At 38.9% G+C, this 17,309-nt stretch overlaps 1 protein-coding gene across 3 annotated transcripts in view; it reads left to right on the top strand.

The window, feature by feature from the left end:
• Nucleotides 1-16,242, top strand: part of LOC136712607 (somatomedin-B and thrombospondin type-1 domain-containing protein) — a 30,484-nt gene extending 14,242 nt beyond the window's left edge. The window contains exons 2-6 of one of the 3 annotated variants that reach the window (XR_010804861.1): nt 4,254-4,439; nt 5,084-5,174; nt 13,062-13,220; nt 13,364-13,464; nt 13,554-13,634. Coding sequence is in view for 2 of the 3 variants with exons in the window: in XM_066689272.1 (XP_066545369.1) it covers nt 4,254-4,439; nt 5,084-5,174; nt 13,062-13,220; nt 13,554-13,659 (542 nt within the window). In the remaining variant the exon portion in view is untranslated. Of the gene's footprint in view, nt 1-4,253; nt 4,440-5,083; nt 5,175-13,061; nt 13,221-13,363; nt 13,465-13,553 lie in introns of all 3 variants that reach the window. The other 2 variants (XM_066689272.1, XM_066689273.1) reach the window with 2 other exon arrangements.
• Nucleotides 16,243-17,309: the final 1,067 nt, after the last annotated feature.

Below are 17,309 nucleotides of genomic sequence, written 5' to 3'. Positions count from 1 at the left end.
TATTTTAAGGTCAGCTGACCGTTCACTACTGCCTTGTGTGTTCATACCATCCTGAGCCACTTTAGCTCTGGCAGGCCTGTAGTATGCATTATAGAAGAACTCTGCTGCTCTGCGGGTCAAGAAAAGCCAGCTGAAATCGCACAGACATTTTGACAGGATATGCAGCCTGCTCTGTGGCAGACAGACACTCTTAACAAGCAGACTAATTGCACTGTAATTTAATGGCTGCTGTACTTAGAACAACTCATTATGAGGGTATTAATTGAGATCATCCATGCCTGGGGACCCTGCAGAAACTTTCAAGATATGGTGCCTGTCAGGAGGTGGATCATTATAATTTCAAGGTCTGTTGAGGAATGTTGGGCTGGTGGGACAGAAAACCTCCTTGAACAATCCATCCCATTTACAGTAAATCAGTCACTGCAGTAATACCATCTGCCACTCAGGTCAGCCAGACAGAGAGTCGTTATTGTGAAGAATGGCGATTGACAACGAGGAGAGTCTCTAACCAATGTAAGCGATGGCTATTTACCCATAGCAAAACACCAAAAAATTGACACAAAAAATGGATTTACATCTGCTGCTTTCTACTTAGGATTGGTGTGATATCAGGATTACATCAAGCAGTGAGAAACTCAGATATGTATGTATTTCACTCCCTTGACTTCTTGCAGATTAAATACTGCAGTTACAACACTATCATCTAGAAATTGGGTAGAAATAAATGTCTGAGCTGTCGGTCTGTGCCAGCAGAGTTTTGCTAGAGAGAGCAGCTACTTTTAAATTCTTTATTATATTAACACACAATCTACTAACACAGCAATAGAAGAAAAGTCTAAATGAACTGTGAAATAGATTGTGGAGGGGAGAGCTAGCAGGCACACTTCTGCACTTTGTTAGGCTCAACTCACTTCGAGGCACATCTAGTTTGCGAGCCTCCCTTTCTTCTGTGTCCTGTTTCTATACTGGTGCTCTACCGTCACCCATAGAAGCCTGCCTCACAGAAGGGTGCCCTACGAGGAGAATATAAATGGTATGCTGTGATAAGTCTGCCTAGTCAATCTTGAAAACAATAATTAGGGTGCAGTCTCCCCCCGCTCGCCCCCCCCAACCCTTTATGCAGACACATACACACTGTGTAAAGAAAACAAACAGGTTCTGGCGTCAGACTCTTGATTAAGGCTGATCTGATCATGGAGACTGATTACAATCAGGAGACTTCAAACAGCCAGTGGAACCCCAGGCTTATCGATTTCTACAGGTGTGTGACACATCGTACAGGAAGGGTTCCGGTCTTAACGCCATGTGTCAACAGTGCGTGTCCTTTACAAAAGACGATATGGCAGAACAGCTTTATTATTTAGATTAGTGGGCCTCAGTTGGCTTTGTAGTCCCCTCAGGAGTCCCCTATTAATGACTCATTTTTCCCAGCTGATAATCAATGTGTTGGCTAGGGCTTTGTACATCAAGCTTCCTTCCTGTACTTGGAAGTCAAATCCCTGAGCAGCAATTGCTCAATTGCCCTCAGAGCTAATCTTTTGTTTTCTGTAAATCCAAAATAGCAAAAAAAAATCTCATGGATCGATTATCATACATAATATAAAGGGTAACCATAAATAAACGGTCTGCATTCTGATGTTTACAACTGCCAAACCGCAATAAACATGATTGCCAAATTTTGTTGGATTGTTCACTGTGTCCGACCACATGGTTTGCAGATTTTGCTACTGGGGATTGGGTGGCAGCACCATTTCGACCATTATGACTCTTAACCTTTGACATATATTTTTCATTCTGAAAGTAAGCACAGGGAGCTGTCAGATGTGTCAGTTTGCATTAAGAAATGCCAGCAAATGGAATTTCTCTTCAAGACCACATAACTCTACAGCAGTGAGTTCCTCGGACATGTTAATTACATGCATATATGTTACAGTTTGGGAGTAGGAAGCAATGGAATGCATTAAATAACTGTATAGATCACTGTATTTGTTATATTTAAATATAATCGTGGCTAGTGTGTGTGTGTCTGAATACTTATGTAATTGGACGGCCAGAACCTTGCCCTATGGTTAGTTGGTCAGTATAATATTTCTAATTTATAAGTCACTTAACTGGGACCAGGGCAGTGGGCTGCTGTGTGTTTTCAAAGGAGACTATTATTATAATCACGTTGAAGAAATTAATTACAGCTGTAGCAGTAAGAAACATAAAAAAGGCCTTAAAATAAACACAATTATTATATGTGCGGACAAATCTAATTATATGAGTACAGCATTGACAGTGGGGACAGCAGGATGTCATGTGGTTTGACAGGAGTGAAATACAGACCTGTTCATTGCAGAGTCTTGCCTTTCATTTCACTGTCAATATTGGGTTACGCTGCCATGATTAGGCAAATTAAACAGCCATCACATTAGCTGTGTAAGGGATGTACTGTATTGTTAGCAAGAAATCTCTTACTCTCTGCCTATGTACCCGAGGTAATGGATCAAAGTCCTGATTGGATGCAGAATAGTTTTCACCTCTTATCTTGTCTAGTCAGCATTCTGGTTAATGGGCTTTTTGGTTGGGAGTAGATTATCAGCAATCAGAATGTGGTGAACACAAGCCATATTTTATAAACCATTAAGCAAGACATTATTTCAGTCTTTCAACTGAAAATAATTTATTAAATTGACTTGATGTGTTCTTTAATCCTTGTTAATAAAATGGGAATAATGCATAGTAAGAATTTGGGTTTCATCACATGATTAGGCCATGCATGAGTAGTGTTTTGGAGGGGATTCAAATATGTTAAATGTCTTATTAACAGCCAAAAAAAAAAAAAAATCTGTTGTAATTTGCAGTTTAGTGTGCAGAAAACAAGGTTAGTTTGCTCTTTTTTAGAGAAAATATTGAAACAATGATCATGTCACTCTCTAGATTATGTTGATCAAAGTCAATTATGTCCTGTTTAATAAATTGACATTTTAACATGACCTAATCCCCTACAATACAGGCAAGAGGCTATCGCTGAGTCCTGAAAGATATCTCTTGCTGTAGCTGAGATTTCCTGTCTCGTCACACCATCATTGTGCAGACTGATCCTGTGCGTCACCGCTTGTTTGTCTTTATCAGTGATCCACCTTTTCATAGCAGGTTTCCTTTCCAGACACTAGACAGGTTAGCTGTAGAATAATTGACCCTTTATAGTTGGTAAATGTTACACCACTCCTGCAAATCTTTGTTTGGGCAGTGCATCCTCCCCCCAAGTGGATTTGAGTTTCTCTCCCTTAGGGACAGTTATTTATCGGATTTCGGGGACAATACGTCTATTTACGTGGGAGACAGGAGAGTGGTTTCTTGTGCCAGGTTTTCTCAGAAATAAAGCTCTCCATAAGACAAAACTGCAGTGTGATCTCACAGCGTGTTCTGTGGACAGGATAATGCAGATCTGAGGTTCCTGTTGAGTTCAGCTCTGCTTTAGTGTCAGGACTGTAAAACAGCAGTACAAACAAAACACAATAGTAGCCCTTGTCTTGTGCAGAAAACAAATATGTGATTGGGAAAGTAATAAATACAGATGCCAAAAAATGCAGTGGCTTAATGTTGATCTTGCTTTAACAACCACCCCCCCATGTTGATTGCAGTAATAGTGCAAGATAATAATGGAACATTGGCTTTCTGGAATTTAAAGTGATATTAAGGTTTAGTTCAGTTTTATAACAGCGAGAAAGGTCAGGTCACATAAAGCTCCCATGAACACTTGAGCAGACGTTAACCCTAGGAGCTCCAGGAAGAAGTAGTGTTGCACTCTGACCTCTCAGAGGGTATTCTGTTCACTTTTGCAACTGCCTGTTAGGCTCTACAAGTACCAGCAGGATTCTTTCAGATGTCACTCTGCAGGGGAGATCGTTGGGAGGCCAACGTGAGTCTTGATGTGGTGCCCCATTGTTCAATCAGCTAATCTGAGAATGATCGATCAACATTGATTCCTACCTGTGTATGTCGCGTCTGTGTGTTTTGTTTGTCACCTAGTACTGATTGATTAACACATGTGCAAGTGTCAGTCTCTATAATCCTGAGGTCGGGTGCCTGATATCTGTCACACTGAGGTCTACACGATGTGAAAGCCCATTGTTGAAATGCTAAGAATGTACAGTTTGGTGATGGCTGGCGTTTCACTGAATAAATATTTGTACCCCCCCACCACAGCCAACTGTCCCCCCAGCATTCTCCTGATCTCTCCCTGCTCTGCTCCTCTTCCCTCCCAGCAGCCATTGACTGTGTGGTGGGAGTGTGGGGGCCCTGGTCAGAGTGCAGCTCTCCGTGTGGAGTGGGCAGCAAAGAGAGGACCAGGCAGGTGACCGTGCCCCCTAGGAACGGTGGGGCGCCATGTCCAGACCTGAAGCAGAGGCGAGGCTGCTTTGGGGACAACTCTGTGTGCAGTTCAGTCAAAGGTAACTCAGATTGTCGTCTGTTTCACATTCTCCCACATCGCCCACATTTGATTTTTTTTCGAATATTATCTTAGAGTCCCCCTTTTGAGTTTCTGCACATATTTCTTCCTATTATGTTCCTTTTCCACATAGCTGAAGTCTCGGTTAGTCCTTGAGGACCATTTGATCACAGCTGCAAAAATGTGGCAACATCAAAGAGGGAACATCTGCTACAGCTGCCTTATTTCATTGGCATGAGCTCAGTCCTTGCACGTAGTTAGTTTTCATGGTGATAACAATAAGTTAAAAGCAATTAAATAAGCAATAAAAATAAATAAAATAGTTGAGTATCTGAAAATGGCTATATAAGAGATCCTTGAGACATATTGTGACTATGCCAAATAAAGAGACATGATATAAACCAAGAACAATAAGTTATCTACAATGCTCTTATCAAAAGGATTTTAAATAAACACACTGGGAACTTTTAAGGAATGATCTGTGTTCTTTTCAGAGGTGGCAGTGTTTTTTAAATACCAGTTCTGCAGACATATTGTTTTTAAATTGGAATCAAAGGATAAAAAAAGTCAGCCTTGCTTTTTTAACAGCAAGGGTGAAGGAGGAAGTAAGCACAATAGTGAACAATCTGTCCATCTCACTTTCAGAGGTGGCGAAAATTTTGCCCGATTCATACAAAAGGAGCTTCAAGGACCCCTGGAGACGACCTCACATGTTGATGAAAGAAGAGAAACCCAGGTATATCGCAACTTGTCTACAATCTGCAGATATATGTACCTTTCCCCTGGCCAGGGCAGATTCAAAACTCTCCATCTTTTTCCAATTTAGCTCTGTGTTATCTAATTGCACCACTAGTGTGGTCACTAAGAAAAACAAATGACTGCAAAAAAAGGAAATTGTGTTAGTGTGAATAGATATAAACACCACCTGTTAAAATCAAGCTGGCCACCACAGGAAAAAAGTATTTGATCCCCTGCTGATTTTGTACATTTGCCCACTGACAAAGAAATGATCAGTCTATAATTTTAATGGTAGGTGTATTTTAACAGTGAGAGACAGAATAACAACATAAAAATCCAGAAAAAATTTCCATGTTAACGAGGGAAATAAGTATTTGATCCCCTATCAATCAGCAAGATTTCTGGCTCCCAGGTGTCTTTTATACAGGTAATGAGCTGAGATTAGGAGCGCTCTCTTAAAGGGAGTGCTCCTAATCTCAGCTCGTTACCTATATAAAAGACACCTGTCCACAGAAGCAATCAATCAATCAGATTCTAAACTCTCCACCATGGCCAAGACCAAAGAGCTGTCCAAGGATGTCAGGGACAAGATTGTAGACCTACACAAGGCTGGAATGGGCTACAAGGTCCCCCTGCTCAAGAAAGCACATGTACAGGCACGTCTGAAGTTTGCCAACATCTGATGATTCAGAGGAGAACTTGGTGAAAGTGTTGTGGTCAGATCTCGAGCTCAAAATCAAGCTCTTTGGCATCAACTCAACTCGCTGTGTTTGGAGGAGGAGGAATGACCCCAAGAACACCATCCCCACCGTCAAACATGGAGGTGGAAACATTATGCTTTGGGGGTGTTTTTCTGCTAAGGGGACAGGACAACTGCACCGCATCAAAGGGACGATGGACGGGGCCATGTACCGTCAAATCTTGGGTGAGAACCTCCTTCCCTCAGCCAGGGCATTGAAAATGGGTCGTGGATGGGTATTCCAGCATGACAATGACCCAAAACACACAGCCAAGGCAACAAAGGAGTGGCTCAAGAAGAAGCACATTAAGGTCCTGGAGTGGCCTAGCCAGTCTCCAGACCTTAATCCCATAGAAAATCTGTGGAGGGAGCTGAAGGTTCGAGTTGCCAAACGTCAGCCTCGAAACCTTAATGACTTGGAGAGGATCTGCAAAGAGGAGTGGGACAAAATCCCTCCTGAGATGTGTGCAAACCTGGTGGCCAACTACAAGAAACGTCTGACCTCTGTGATTGCCAACAAGGGTTTTGCCACCAAGTACTAAGTCGAAGGGGTCAAATACTTATTTCCCTCATTAACATGCAAATCAATGTATAACTTTTTTGAAATGCGTTTTTCTGGATTTATTTGTTGTTATTCTGTCTCTCACTGTTAAAATACACCTACCATTAAAATTATAGACTGATCATTTCTTTGTCAGTGGGCAAACGTACAAAATCAGCAGGGGATCAAATACTTTTTTCCCTCACTGTAGGTTATGTTAGCTGGGAATGTTCAAGTTACACAATGTATAGAAATCTGCAATCTTTGGGTGACTGTAGATGTCCCTCCACTGAGTAACCACTTTGTTCTATCAGTAAATAGAACCACACAAACAGTGTGGTTTAAAATGTGAAAGTTTATCTTCATCCTACTAAGAGGCATGTTTTTAATGATGGTTGATTGGGATGCTTCAGCAACAAAAGATTAAAAAAAATTGTTCTGCCTAATCCATAAATTTTTCTACTGCATTAGCATCAATACTTTGAATGATTCTTATAAGGTTTCCAACTCCCTCAAAGATCCACTTGACATTTTTTCCAGAGTCTCGTTTCATTTAGATCTGAAATTAAGATCTGATACTCTTGTTGCACCGACCATATTTGCACATCTTGTGGCATTATACATTTTGCATGGTGGCTCAGTCACACATGTAGTTGGTTGATGCATGAATGTGATCTGTCACGCTGTATCAGATTTTACAGATGTCTCCAGGCATCTGCTGCAGTATGTTACCATGTCAAGACATTGGGGAAGGAAGGTAGACATTAGGCAGAAGACATTATATCAGTGCTAAGGAGTTGCCTCCTGCTATTTACACTGAAACACAAGTAACACATTAAATTAAAATAAGAATAATAATAAGCAGGCAAAGTCCATTTACAAACAAAAACAACCAACAACAATAACAAAAACATGTATTTCCAAGAAAAACACTGCTTATCATGAGATTTACTTGTAGCGATCAAATGCACTGTGTAATTGCAGATAATAGTCTGACAAAGTACCGTACAGAATCAGATTTAGTGCTATTGCCAAGATCAAATCCAGTCATCCTTAAAATTAACCAAAGAGCTGCAGCCAAGTTGTTATTATAATAATCATGACCTCAGTAGGGCATCGAAATTTGTGTTGCCTTCTTAACTGGTTATTGTCTGCAAATGTAAAAGCACAGGGGAAAGGAACCTGTCCCTCTAATGTCAAATTACATGACATCCGAATGGACCTGGAGGTGTTGTGTGTCTATTTCTGCGTAAGGCACTAGTTTTCAGATTACACAAAACTGGTACTGTATATGTAACTGAAATCATTGCGTGTATGAGCCTTTTTCATTGACATTAGTCTCCTAAAAAATCCCACACAGCTGGAGTGCATTCTTGCAATGTTGAGTGTTGGATACTTGAACATATCTGTGATGACATTTGAAATCTGGAGTCTGACTGTGGACACCATATTCAGTATGATCATTTCCATTTCCTCACTGTTTTCTTCTTATTTTTTTTTCACTCCTTATCGTGAGTCCCTTCCAGTTTTTTGGTGCACTGCTGGACATCTAGATATTGCGCAATAGAATGTGCAAACCTCTTTCTATATTTGTCATTGCAGAGGTGAAGCTGAAAATGATTTTATAATTCTGTAACATTCAGTGTTGTTGTACAGTCACTGCAGACATTTCAGGAAATTACTCATTACTCAAAAAAACTCATTACATTTCTTAAAATACATCTGAGTTAAAGGGTGTATGATTACTAGCTTAGCTATGCATGGGCCTACCTGAAGGGGAAGTGGGTCTGCAGGTAAATAATTAAATTAAGCCCTGCCCAAGAAGGCACATTTTAATTAAAAAGTAAGAAAGGATACAAAGCTGAGAATTACAAATTCCAAACCTGACCCTGGGATCAAATTACTTCCTTCAGATCAGAGTGCCCCAAAGAAGCCTTTTGTAAGAGAGCCATTTTCCTCACACTGTACCAAATTAAATTACCTCTTGTGGATTTAAATGACTCACAACTGCATAAGGGAAAAGGTAAGCAATAGGAGGGATTTGCTGATCTGGAGCTAGAAACTCTAACTTATTACATTTTTCTTGATATGTTGGACAAAACGTTTTGTTTGTTTGTTTGCAAGCCTGAGATTTAATAATCTTTATCACATGAAACAATTGAACCCATGTGGATTAGAATTAATTGTGTTATGTGCTTTTCCCAAGAGCAGAAATTCAGATAAGCAAAAATTCAGGATCTGACCTTCAGGTCTGCATATTTATCTCCCCAAAAACTGTTTTGTAAAATAAAGAAATGCAATAATGAATTATTAAAACTATACACTGCTTACTTACAAGTGACCTTCAATTTAAATTAAATGAAAATAAAACAAAGGTGATTGTTATTTAGTGCTGCGGAATAGACTCACTCAATTCACTCAATTAAAAGTGCTCTCCCATCCTCTGGACATTCTCAGATGACATGTTTTTAACAGTGACAGGCAGATTTGCGACTTGCGTGTGTCCTGGTCCCAACAGGATGGGCGTTGTTACCTTTTTTCTTATGCCTATTTTTAACCCTCTTGTTAATGTTTATAAATAAACTGGTTCCTGCATTAAAAATACCCCACAATCTTGGTTTATTTTATGTTGTTTGCTGTTAATATAGTATAGATACTTCCTGACCTGTAATGCAGGTCATATCCCTTTATAACTATAATATGAAAGGAAATCTAGCATGAATTAAACAAGACTAATGTAAACATGAAACATTTTTTTTAATCATTCCTTTTCATTTTCATTTAACTTTAAAATCATCACATTAAGGTTGGAAAGATTTGTGGTGAAATGATCTTTCATGGTTCAAATGTAAATAACTTCTCCAGCCCCCCCCCCCCCCCCCCCCCCAAACACACATCCTTTAGACAGAATGGCAGGATCTTTGTTAGTTTAGTGGCACAACCACTATCTACAAGATCTACCATCCCTATAAAGACTGGTTTTCTCAGACAGGCGTATCTTTGATTTCAGTTTCCTCTTCACTCGCAGTCTGGCAGCAGGCCGAGTTCATGTCTGATAGACTTGCCAACTCTCTTTAAAGTGTGCAGCACAGAAAGGCATGAGCAGATATCCTGCAGTCTCAATGGTCCTGATCTTTGAGATTTCTTCTCATATCTGGTGATGTATTCAGCCCTAAAGTTTTTGCAAATGCTGGAGAACACAATTCTTATGATTCACAAGTGCACTAACTATTAATGTTTAAAGAGAATTTGGTATACTCTAACAAAACCTTAATCTGAGATCAAAATGAATGTGTTCCCCTTTTGTATTTATTGAAGAAGACTGTTGAACTAATTGTTTTGATAGGAGATAAAACATTCTCTTAAATTCATGTTTTGAAGCTTCTATACTTAGATTAATGTTTTTAAACCAAGAGTAGGAAATCTTTTTTTATCCTAAGACGGTGGGAAAAAAGATTTTCCTGTTTCTGTTGCCATGTTTTCCTAATGATACACCCAGTGGTTTTATCTCTCTGAGAAATAGTTTTTCTTGTAAAATGTCCTGTAGGTCCAGGCTACCTACATTCTATATGCATCTGCATATGCACCCTGCAGCTGTATAGCCAAGAGGGCAATGTGTACCAAACTCAACAGTAGCTAATAATAACAACAAAATAATAAGCTAAACCCTGCGTGGTAGGATGCACTTTATAAAAAAGAATATGTGTGGTTGATTTTGTAATACTGTAGGTTGCATGCACAAAGTAAATTTACATTTTCTCAGTCAGTGTCCATTAAATCTAGTGGTTGGTTGATTGGTTTTGATTTTTGGCTACACAGCCTGTGAACTGCCCTGCAGAAGCTGAGAGGAGATGATAAATGGTGTGAAAGAGTAGCTCTTAGTTTCTTGTTGATTTTTCCTTGATGTGTAGTTTCTCCTGTGTGACACTCAGCTCTAGGACTGCTTAGAGTTCCCCAGGTGAATAGAGCACACACACACTGTGTTGAGCCAGTGAAGGCAGTCCTTATACTATTGGGTGTTACTGTGATAACTGAAAGTTGGAAGATGCATGCATGCAGGGCTTATTTCGCCAAGTTGTGTCTCCTTCAGATTCTCTCCCAGCCTTGTATTGTCTGCTGTTGCTGTGCCACATGTCTTCACAGTCCTATAATCCACGGCTTTGGCATTGGGAGTTCCAATTAGTACGTTTTTTTTGTCCCAGTCGTGTCAGACTTTTATCAAGCTGGGCTTGGGTTACCTAGAATCGCAATTACTTTGAAATTCAGTCTGCAGGATTGCTTGCATAATATTTTCCTCTAATTTATATTGACCTTTTTGTTGTGCACTGGAATGACTTCAGAGCAAGGCCTGAGTTTGCTCAGATTATGTTTTGAAAATGTTTAAATAGAGAATACTATAATGTTAAGTGCTTCACAAAGTTGCAATGCAATAAACGGAAAGACATTTCGCACTGAAAATATGTAGAATAATACCTCCTTACTGTAATAGTTTCCCTACAAAATATCCTCTAATTAAAATACCCATAAACAGAGTGTTTTGCCAAAGTGTCCGGTGCTACTATTTGAAAAGAAACATTTATTTATTTAGTTCATTCTAAATAAAATCTATTTCAACTTTTTCTCTCGTCTGACATACCCAGCTTTTCTCATTTAAAGCTGCTGAACCCCCTGACAAGTAAGAGACTCATTAAGAGAGAAACCCTGTGGTTAGCGGCAGCAGTTAACAATAAACTAATCAGGCATTCATCTCTATAGAAAAAAGAAACCACACTAGAGATCCTAAAATACAACTGTTAGTAGGATTTACTCAATATTTGTATCTCTTTTCAGAAAGTCAATATAGACAGTGACTGTTTAATGTCATATTTCATGTTTCAGAGCTTGTAGCATTACTTGACCACTTTTTTTATTCTCTTGAATATGTTGTTTTTTCCCTGTTTTAACCCTGAGGGAACAACTTGATTAAATTGATGGTTTCCATTAAGCAATGCAGTTTCCTGTTCATTAAAAAAAGAAAAACAAATAGAGTGCAGTCTGTTCATCTTATCTTCCCTCCGGTGTTGTAGCAGAGATCATTGACTTAGTGTGCGCAAAGCAGGAGATAGCCCCCTTCCGAAAGACCAACAGTACAGCGAGTTCTTTTTAACAAGATTTGGAAGTGGTTGTGAAATAAAATATAAATCATTTTCCTTCTGTAGTTAACTTATCTATCATTGTGTCTTTTCCTTAGTTAATTTATGTTTTACAGAAACTAGACCAATCCTAATATTTGAAGGTTACATGATAACAATAAATCATATATTTCTTCAGTATAAATGATGATACATGATTTCCTATGAAGTTGTTATTGGCAACCTTCAGTAGATTTGGTTTCCACAGCGAGCCATTTAAAATTAACAAGGAACTTGCTAAAAAAACTGGTAGCAATTTTTGTTATTATCTGAGATGTCAGTATATTCATAGTGTTGCACTGAACAAACAAACAGCTGGACACTGTATACTTTCAGCACAGCTCCTGCACATGTTTTTCCATTTGGGATTACACTACACTGGGAGACATTAAACATTATATATATATATATATATATATGTATGTATATATGTATATATGTATGTATATATGTATATATATATATATATATATATATATGTATGTACGTATGTATGTAACTGTTGTAATTTTTAATAAAAAAAATAAAAAATAATAATCTGAGTTTTTTTATTTGGCAGTGATCTTTAAACAGGAAATACCAACAGGAGGTGGAAAAAAAATGTGAGGGGGAAAATTGGTCCCAGAGTGGGAGGTGGCTCTGTGGTTGATGTGGTGAGGAGGATCCCGAGTCTGCCCTGTAAATAACGCAGAATAAACACACACTCGGGGATCAGGTTGGTCACATGGGGCTTCTCCAAAAAAAAAAAAAAAAATGTGTCATGCTGCTTCAGCAAAGGTAAAAGAGGATTTTCCTTCACTGAGCATCTCAAAAATACCAAGAAACACGTGCAGAAACCGCAGCGGTGCCAGCCGTTAACTGACGACAAAGAGTCTTGATTGAAATCAAAAAGGGTCATCTCAACATAATTATTAGTTGAGGAGAAAAAAGGATAATTGTACAGTTACCTTCTCAGACTAAATACATCCCACAGGACCATGTGCCAGTTAGGAAGCAGACTGGAGGTGTAATGAAGGACAGATTGGCACTGTAGTGGGAGGAGGGCTTGAATGTAGATCATAGGACGGATCAGATTTGCTTTGAATAGTTATCATATATATATATATATATATATATATGCGTTTCTGTCGAGTAAACTGAATCGGGTGAATATTTTCATGGGCGTAACTTGACATTAATGTTCTAGAATCGCTATACAAATTCAAGAAAAAAATTATCCCAGCAATGCAAGTTATGCTGTGAATATAAAATACAAATAGCTGCAAAGAACAGAAACCGTCTGTGGGTTTGAGGGGAGACCTGCGGCTGATGGGTATTCTGCTGGCCAGGCTTGGGATACTGTCTTTCAAGGCTGTGAAGCAATGGCAGATGAGGATGTAAATGCTGGCGATGTTGGGTGGCGTGTTGGTGACATGTTTGTGCTCTGCCCCTCAGCTATTGTGTGTACCTGCGTGTGAAGCAGAGCAGCTTGGCATGCCGCCTGGGTCTGTGGAGCACCCAGCTGGTGAAGGAGCGCTCCGTCTGCGCCGAATGCCAAGGAGACGCTATGGGCAGCAGAGGGCGCTGTGGGGGAGATGGCCTGGAGGCAAAGAGGTAAGACATCCACTGTCACCCTCCCCAGTAACTGACATTGAGATGTATGTGGACACATGTTAACCCCAGCCTGATTAAACCAGGCAGACCCTGACTCATCCTTGACCAAACTGTAACCCTCCTACACATTCTCACTCTTACAGTTCATCCTAACTGCCTTACGATGCAAAGGACATCCAAACTCGAATCCAGCTTTGCATGAGCTACATTAGCCTTGAGAATCATCAGGAATAATATATGCAAGGTATTAAAAAGGAGAAGCCTGCTGATTTCTAAATAAAGCCCAGGTTGGTGCCAGCCTGACTGAATCCCTCCTTTTGATTTGCATTTCAGGACGTTCTGGGCTGCTGCATCTATGCCGGGTTGCCAGGGCTCTTGGGTACGCGAGTGGTCTAAGGAGAACTGCACATGTCCACAGAACTCCCTCATCTTCGTGTAAGCGCGTCCCTGCACCGCACCCACGATTCAGGACTTTTTAATGGATAAATGGGAAACCTGCCAGGCACCACGGACTCGACAACACAACGAAAGAGAGAGCAGCAAAAGTATAACAGAAAATCTACCTTCCTGCTACACGCCTTTTATAAACCTCATATAAACCTTTATTTTTAAGAGCACAAACACCATATATAACACCACATAAATGTGTAACTTTTTTCAAAGCACAAAAATGTCTATAAGCCTTTTTACCTCTGAAACTTTGCTATCTACCTCCATAAATGCAGCTGCATTTAAATATATATAAATATATTATTTTGCTTTATACATTTTCTACTTATTTTGTATACATGCTACACTTTAGCAGCGCCCATTTAATCCTGTGATATCCCATTCCTGCAACATTTTAATCTTGATGTGCTGAGAACAGCTCTGAGCGCAGCACAGTCATACTGAAGACAGAAGACTATAGGGCCTGAAATAACGTCTTTCTGGAAAAATCTAGACTGAGAATTAGATTACTGTAAGAAATGGGGTTTGCAAAAATCCCCTCATTACCAGTGCTGTCTCAGCTGTTTAGGGTTAGTGCCTGGCCCTTTTTTCTTTTTTCAAACTTTCACATCACAAAATGTTTTTATTCTTGTAAGTTTTAAATCCAGTTGTGTCACATTCAAAAAGTAAGCCTTACTCCAGTACTCCAGGCTGCTGTCTGTCTGACGTCTGTCTTGTGCTGGTTAAAGAGAGGGTTCAATTATGGGAAGGATTTACATGGTTTGCAGAAAAGTGTCGGAAGTATACACCCCATTATGAGTAAAAGCTAAGACCTTGAAACAGATTTCATCAGACTTTCCAGTTTAAAAAATAATAATGAAGCGGTGAACAACATTTTCAACGTTGCAGGCAATTTATCTAAACAGCTGCACAACATATATTTTTCAGAACTTTGCTCCTATGGATATTATTCTCCCTCCCACAAGAAAGGAGTTAGCTTCACTTTTCCAAGTTGTCTTTCATGCAGGTAATTCTTCACAAGGGGAAATGTATTTATAAAAACAAGATTGTACTCCCTGCTGTGAAGTACCTGGCCTTTATTATTGGAACACCTTGTGAAAGTGACGCTTCTGTGTCTGCATGAGGACTGATCTTGCCTTGAGTTATCTCAGGGTCAGGATTGTGTTTTACTTTACTTACTGGTTAGGGTTCAGAGCTGGTCTGCTGAAGAAGTGTCTTGCTTTTGCACAAACACCTTCAGTAACAGTGGACAGTTTAATTCAGAGAAATCAATGGCAGAGGTAAATGTCTTCAGAACCGACCAGATTTCTACATTCATGGGGATTTATTTATTGTTCAGGTTCTTACATGAAGCAGCAATACTTGAAATATTTAATCTGACATTCATTCACTGTCCATTAGGTCAATAAAACTAACCATGTCCTTTACCTTGACCTCAGTGTTTCCAGTTTACCTACACTTTTTCTTTTTCTCCATTAACTGAGTCCACCAGCTTTCACACTTGCATTGTTTAATTTGTCTTTTACCTGATTATCATTTTTTTGTATTAATGTTCTTATTGTTGATGTAATTGTTCATCATTATCATTGTTTCCCATAGCTTCTCTTTTTTAAAGCAGTTGTTAGTTGCAGGCTTTTCTTTTACAAATGGTCTTCTTCCTGTAAGAAAATAAATAGATGGGCCTTCTATTCTATCATAAGCTATACCAAGCTATACCTTTCAAAACAGGCCCAGTTTGGATCACTTCTCAGTGTGACTTTGTTACTGACACTGTGTTCTGAAGGAACTAATGCAGACTGTATCCTAACAAAAGACTCCACTGAAGTCCAGTATATGAAAGAAACTGAACCTAATTGCTTTTTGTAAAAAGAGAACTTGTTTTTCTAAACATTGTCCCTAAACAGAACATCAAGTTTGGGCTGGAGGATTAGACGGTTTGAAAGCTGAACTCAGGGAAAGAAATTAGAGTCAGTTTGAAAAGTGTATAGTGAATACAGTGGACAATGAGTAAAGAATTAGGTAAATGAAAATAAATGAAATGTGTAACTGTTGGGGAAGCAATTGTTAAAAGTTGTGGCTACATACACACACAAAAAACAATTCACCAGTTGACTTTAATATATTTTGAATAGAGATAAATTACAGCTATTTGTATTGTTTTAATTAATACTGTAGTTACGATTCACATTAAATACAGTACCCTTACAGTAAAGTGAAGTAATGTAATTTGTTATGACCAACACTCACACCCTGAAACTGAATTGAAACTGTTTCTAGATGGACAAAACTAAGTGAGTGACTTTTTTTAATACAAATTTGGTATTAAATCAATAGAGATTCCATTGAAAAATGATTTTTGTCTTTGGAAGTAATTAATTACATGTAATCTTTATTTCAGTGTATTGTGTTAATTATCATTCCACTTTTTTAAATGAGTATTTATTTTTCTAATCCGTGTATTTTCCTATTATACCAGCCTAAAGTCTTTCCACAGAAACACCCCACAAATCACTATGGCTCACATGAACAATGTGTTTTAAAGAAATGATGGTATTAAATAATTATATCACTAGCGTTATTTGCTGATTTACCTTTTATTTCTTTTTTCTAGTATTGTGTGTGTTGGTATGTGTATAACTCTCTTTCACATCTGGGTATATACAGTTAAAACCTGCAGTTTTTATATTTATTAAATAGTGCTAGAATTCCAATAATAAATTGTTTTTATTTTGTTTGTTTGTTTATATATAGTGTAGTGAAGTGGGTGGTATTTCAACTATGATTGTGAAATGATCTACAAATGTGTGTTTTACATCCAGGGTTGTGATTAATAAGAAAAACTAAATCAAAATGATTACTACAGCTGATGACAAAGTTTGGTCCATGAATTTCAACCTCTTTGTCGATATAATAGTTTGCATTTCAACCATTACAGTTCACAAGAAGTACTTCTTTAAGAGAGATCTTCCAGAAGAAGATAAGTTTTATTGCAGTGTGGCTGAAATGGATCATTGGTGATGGCAAGCGTGTGTCCTTCATGTTCTTTTCAGTTGCTTCTTTGGTATATTTTGAATCCTTCTTTTCCCATCAGAAGAAATATTGTGCCGCAGACAAGGTTTGTCTTTCAGAGTCCGAGCTGAAGCAGGTGAATTGGATCAGCTTCTTGGTTTTACAACAACACTCTTGGACTGTTATGATTATTCTGTTTTCCTCAGTTGGGTATGCAGTTTCTGTGCTGGGCCACAGTTCTGTAATTACAGTTTAGAATGAGTTTGTTGTCTTACATTCTTCACATTCTCTCCTGGGCTTATTTACTCACACTTGCGAGTGGAATGTTATTCAACTTCAAACAGTTTGTCTGTGTTGTAATGCTTTCAGTTGTGATGTGCTACGTTGTGAAAGTTTTACGAAATCCTGTTCAGTCACCACGTCTCAGGTCTCGGGCGTGGGGTGGCGGGGGGTTGGGGGGGGCTTGACAATAAACACCAAACATGGCTAGAGAATAGATTTGTTTTCATCTTGAAGATAATCATGTTATCACAATCTTTGTGAAATTCCTATTCAAGTGTCGGGTAACGCTTTCTTTCCCCAGAACCAAATGGGCAGAACCACCAGGGAACAATATGATTCTGTGTCCAT

This window comes from Amia ocellicauda, chromosome 17, assembly GCF_036373705.1.
Source record: "Amia ocellicauda isolate fAmiCal2 chromosome 17, fAmiCal2.hap1, whole genome shotgun sequence".
Classification (NCBI taxonomy): domain Eukaryota; kingdom Metazoa; phylum Chordata; class Actinopteri; order Amiiformes; family Amiidae; genus Amia; species Amia ocellicauda.
This window is presented reverse-complemented; position numbering and strand designations above follow the sequence as displayed.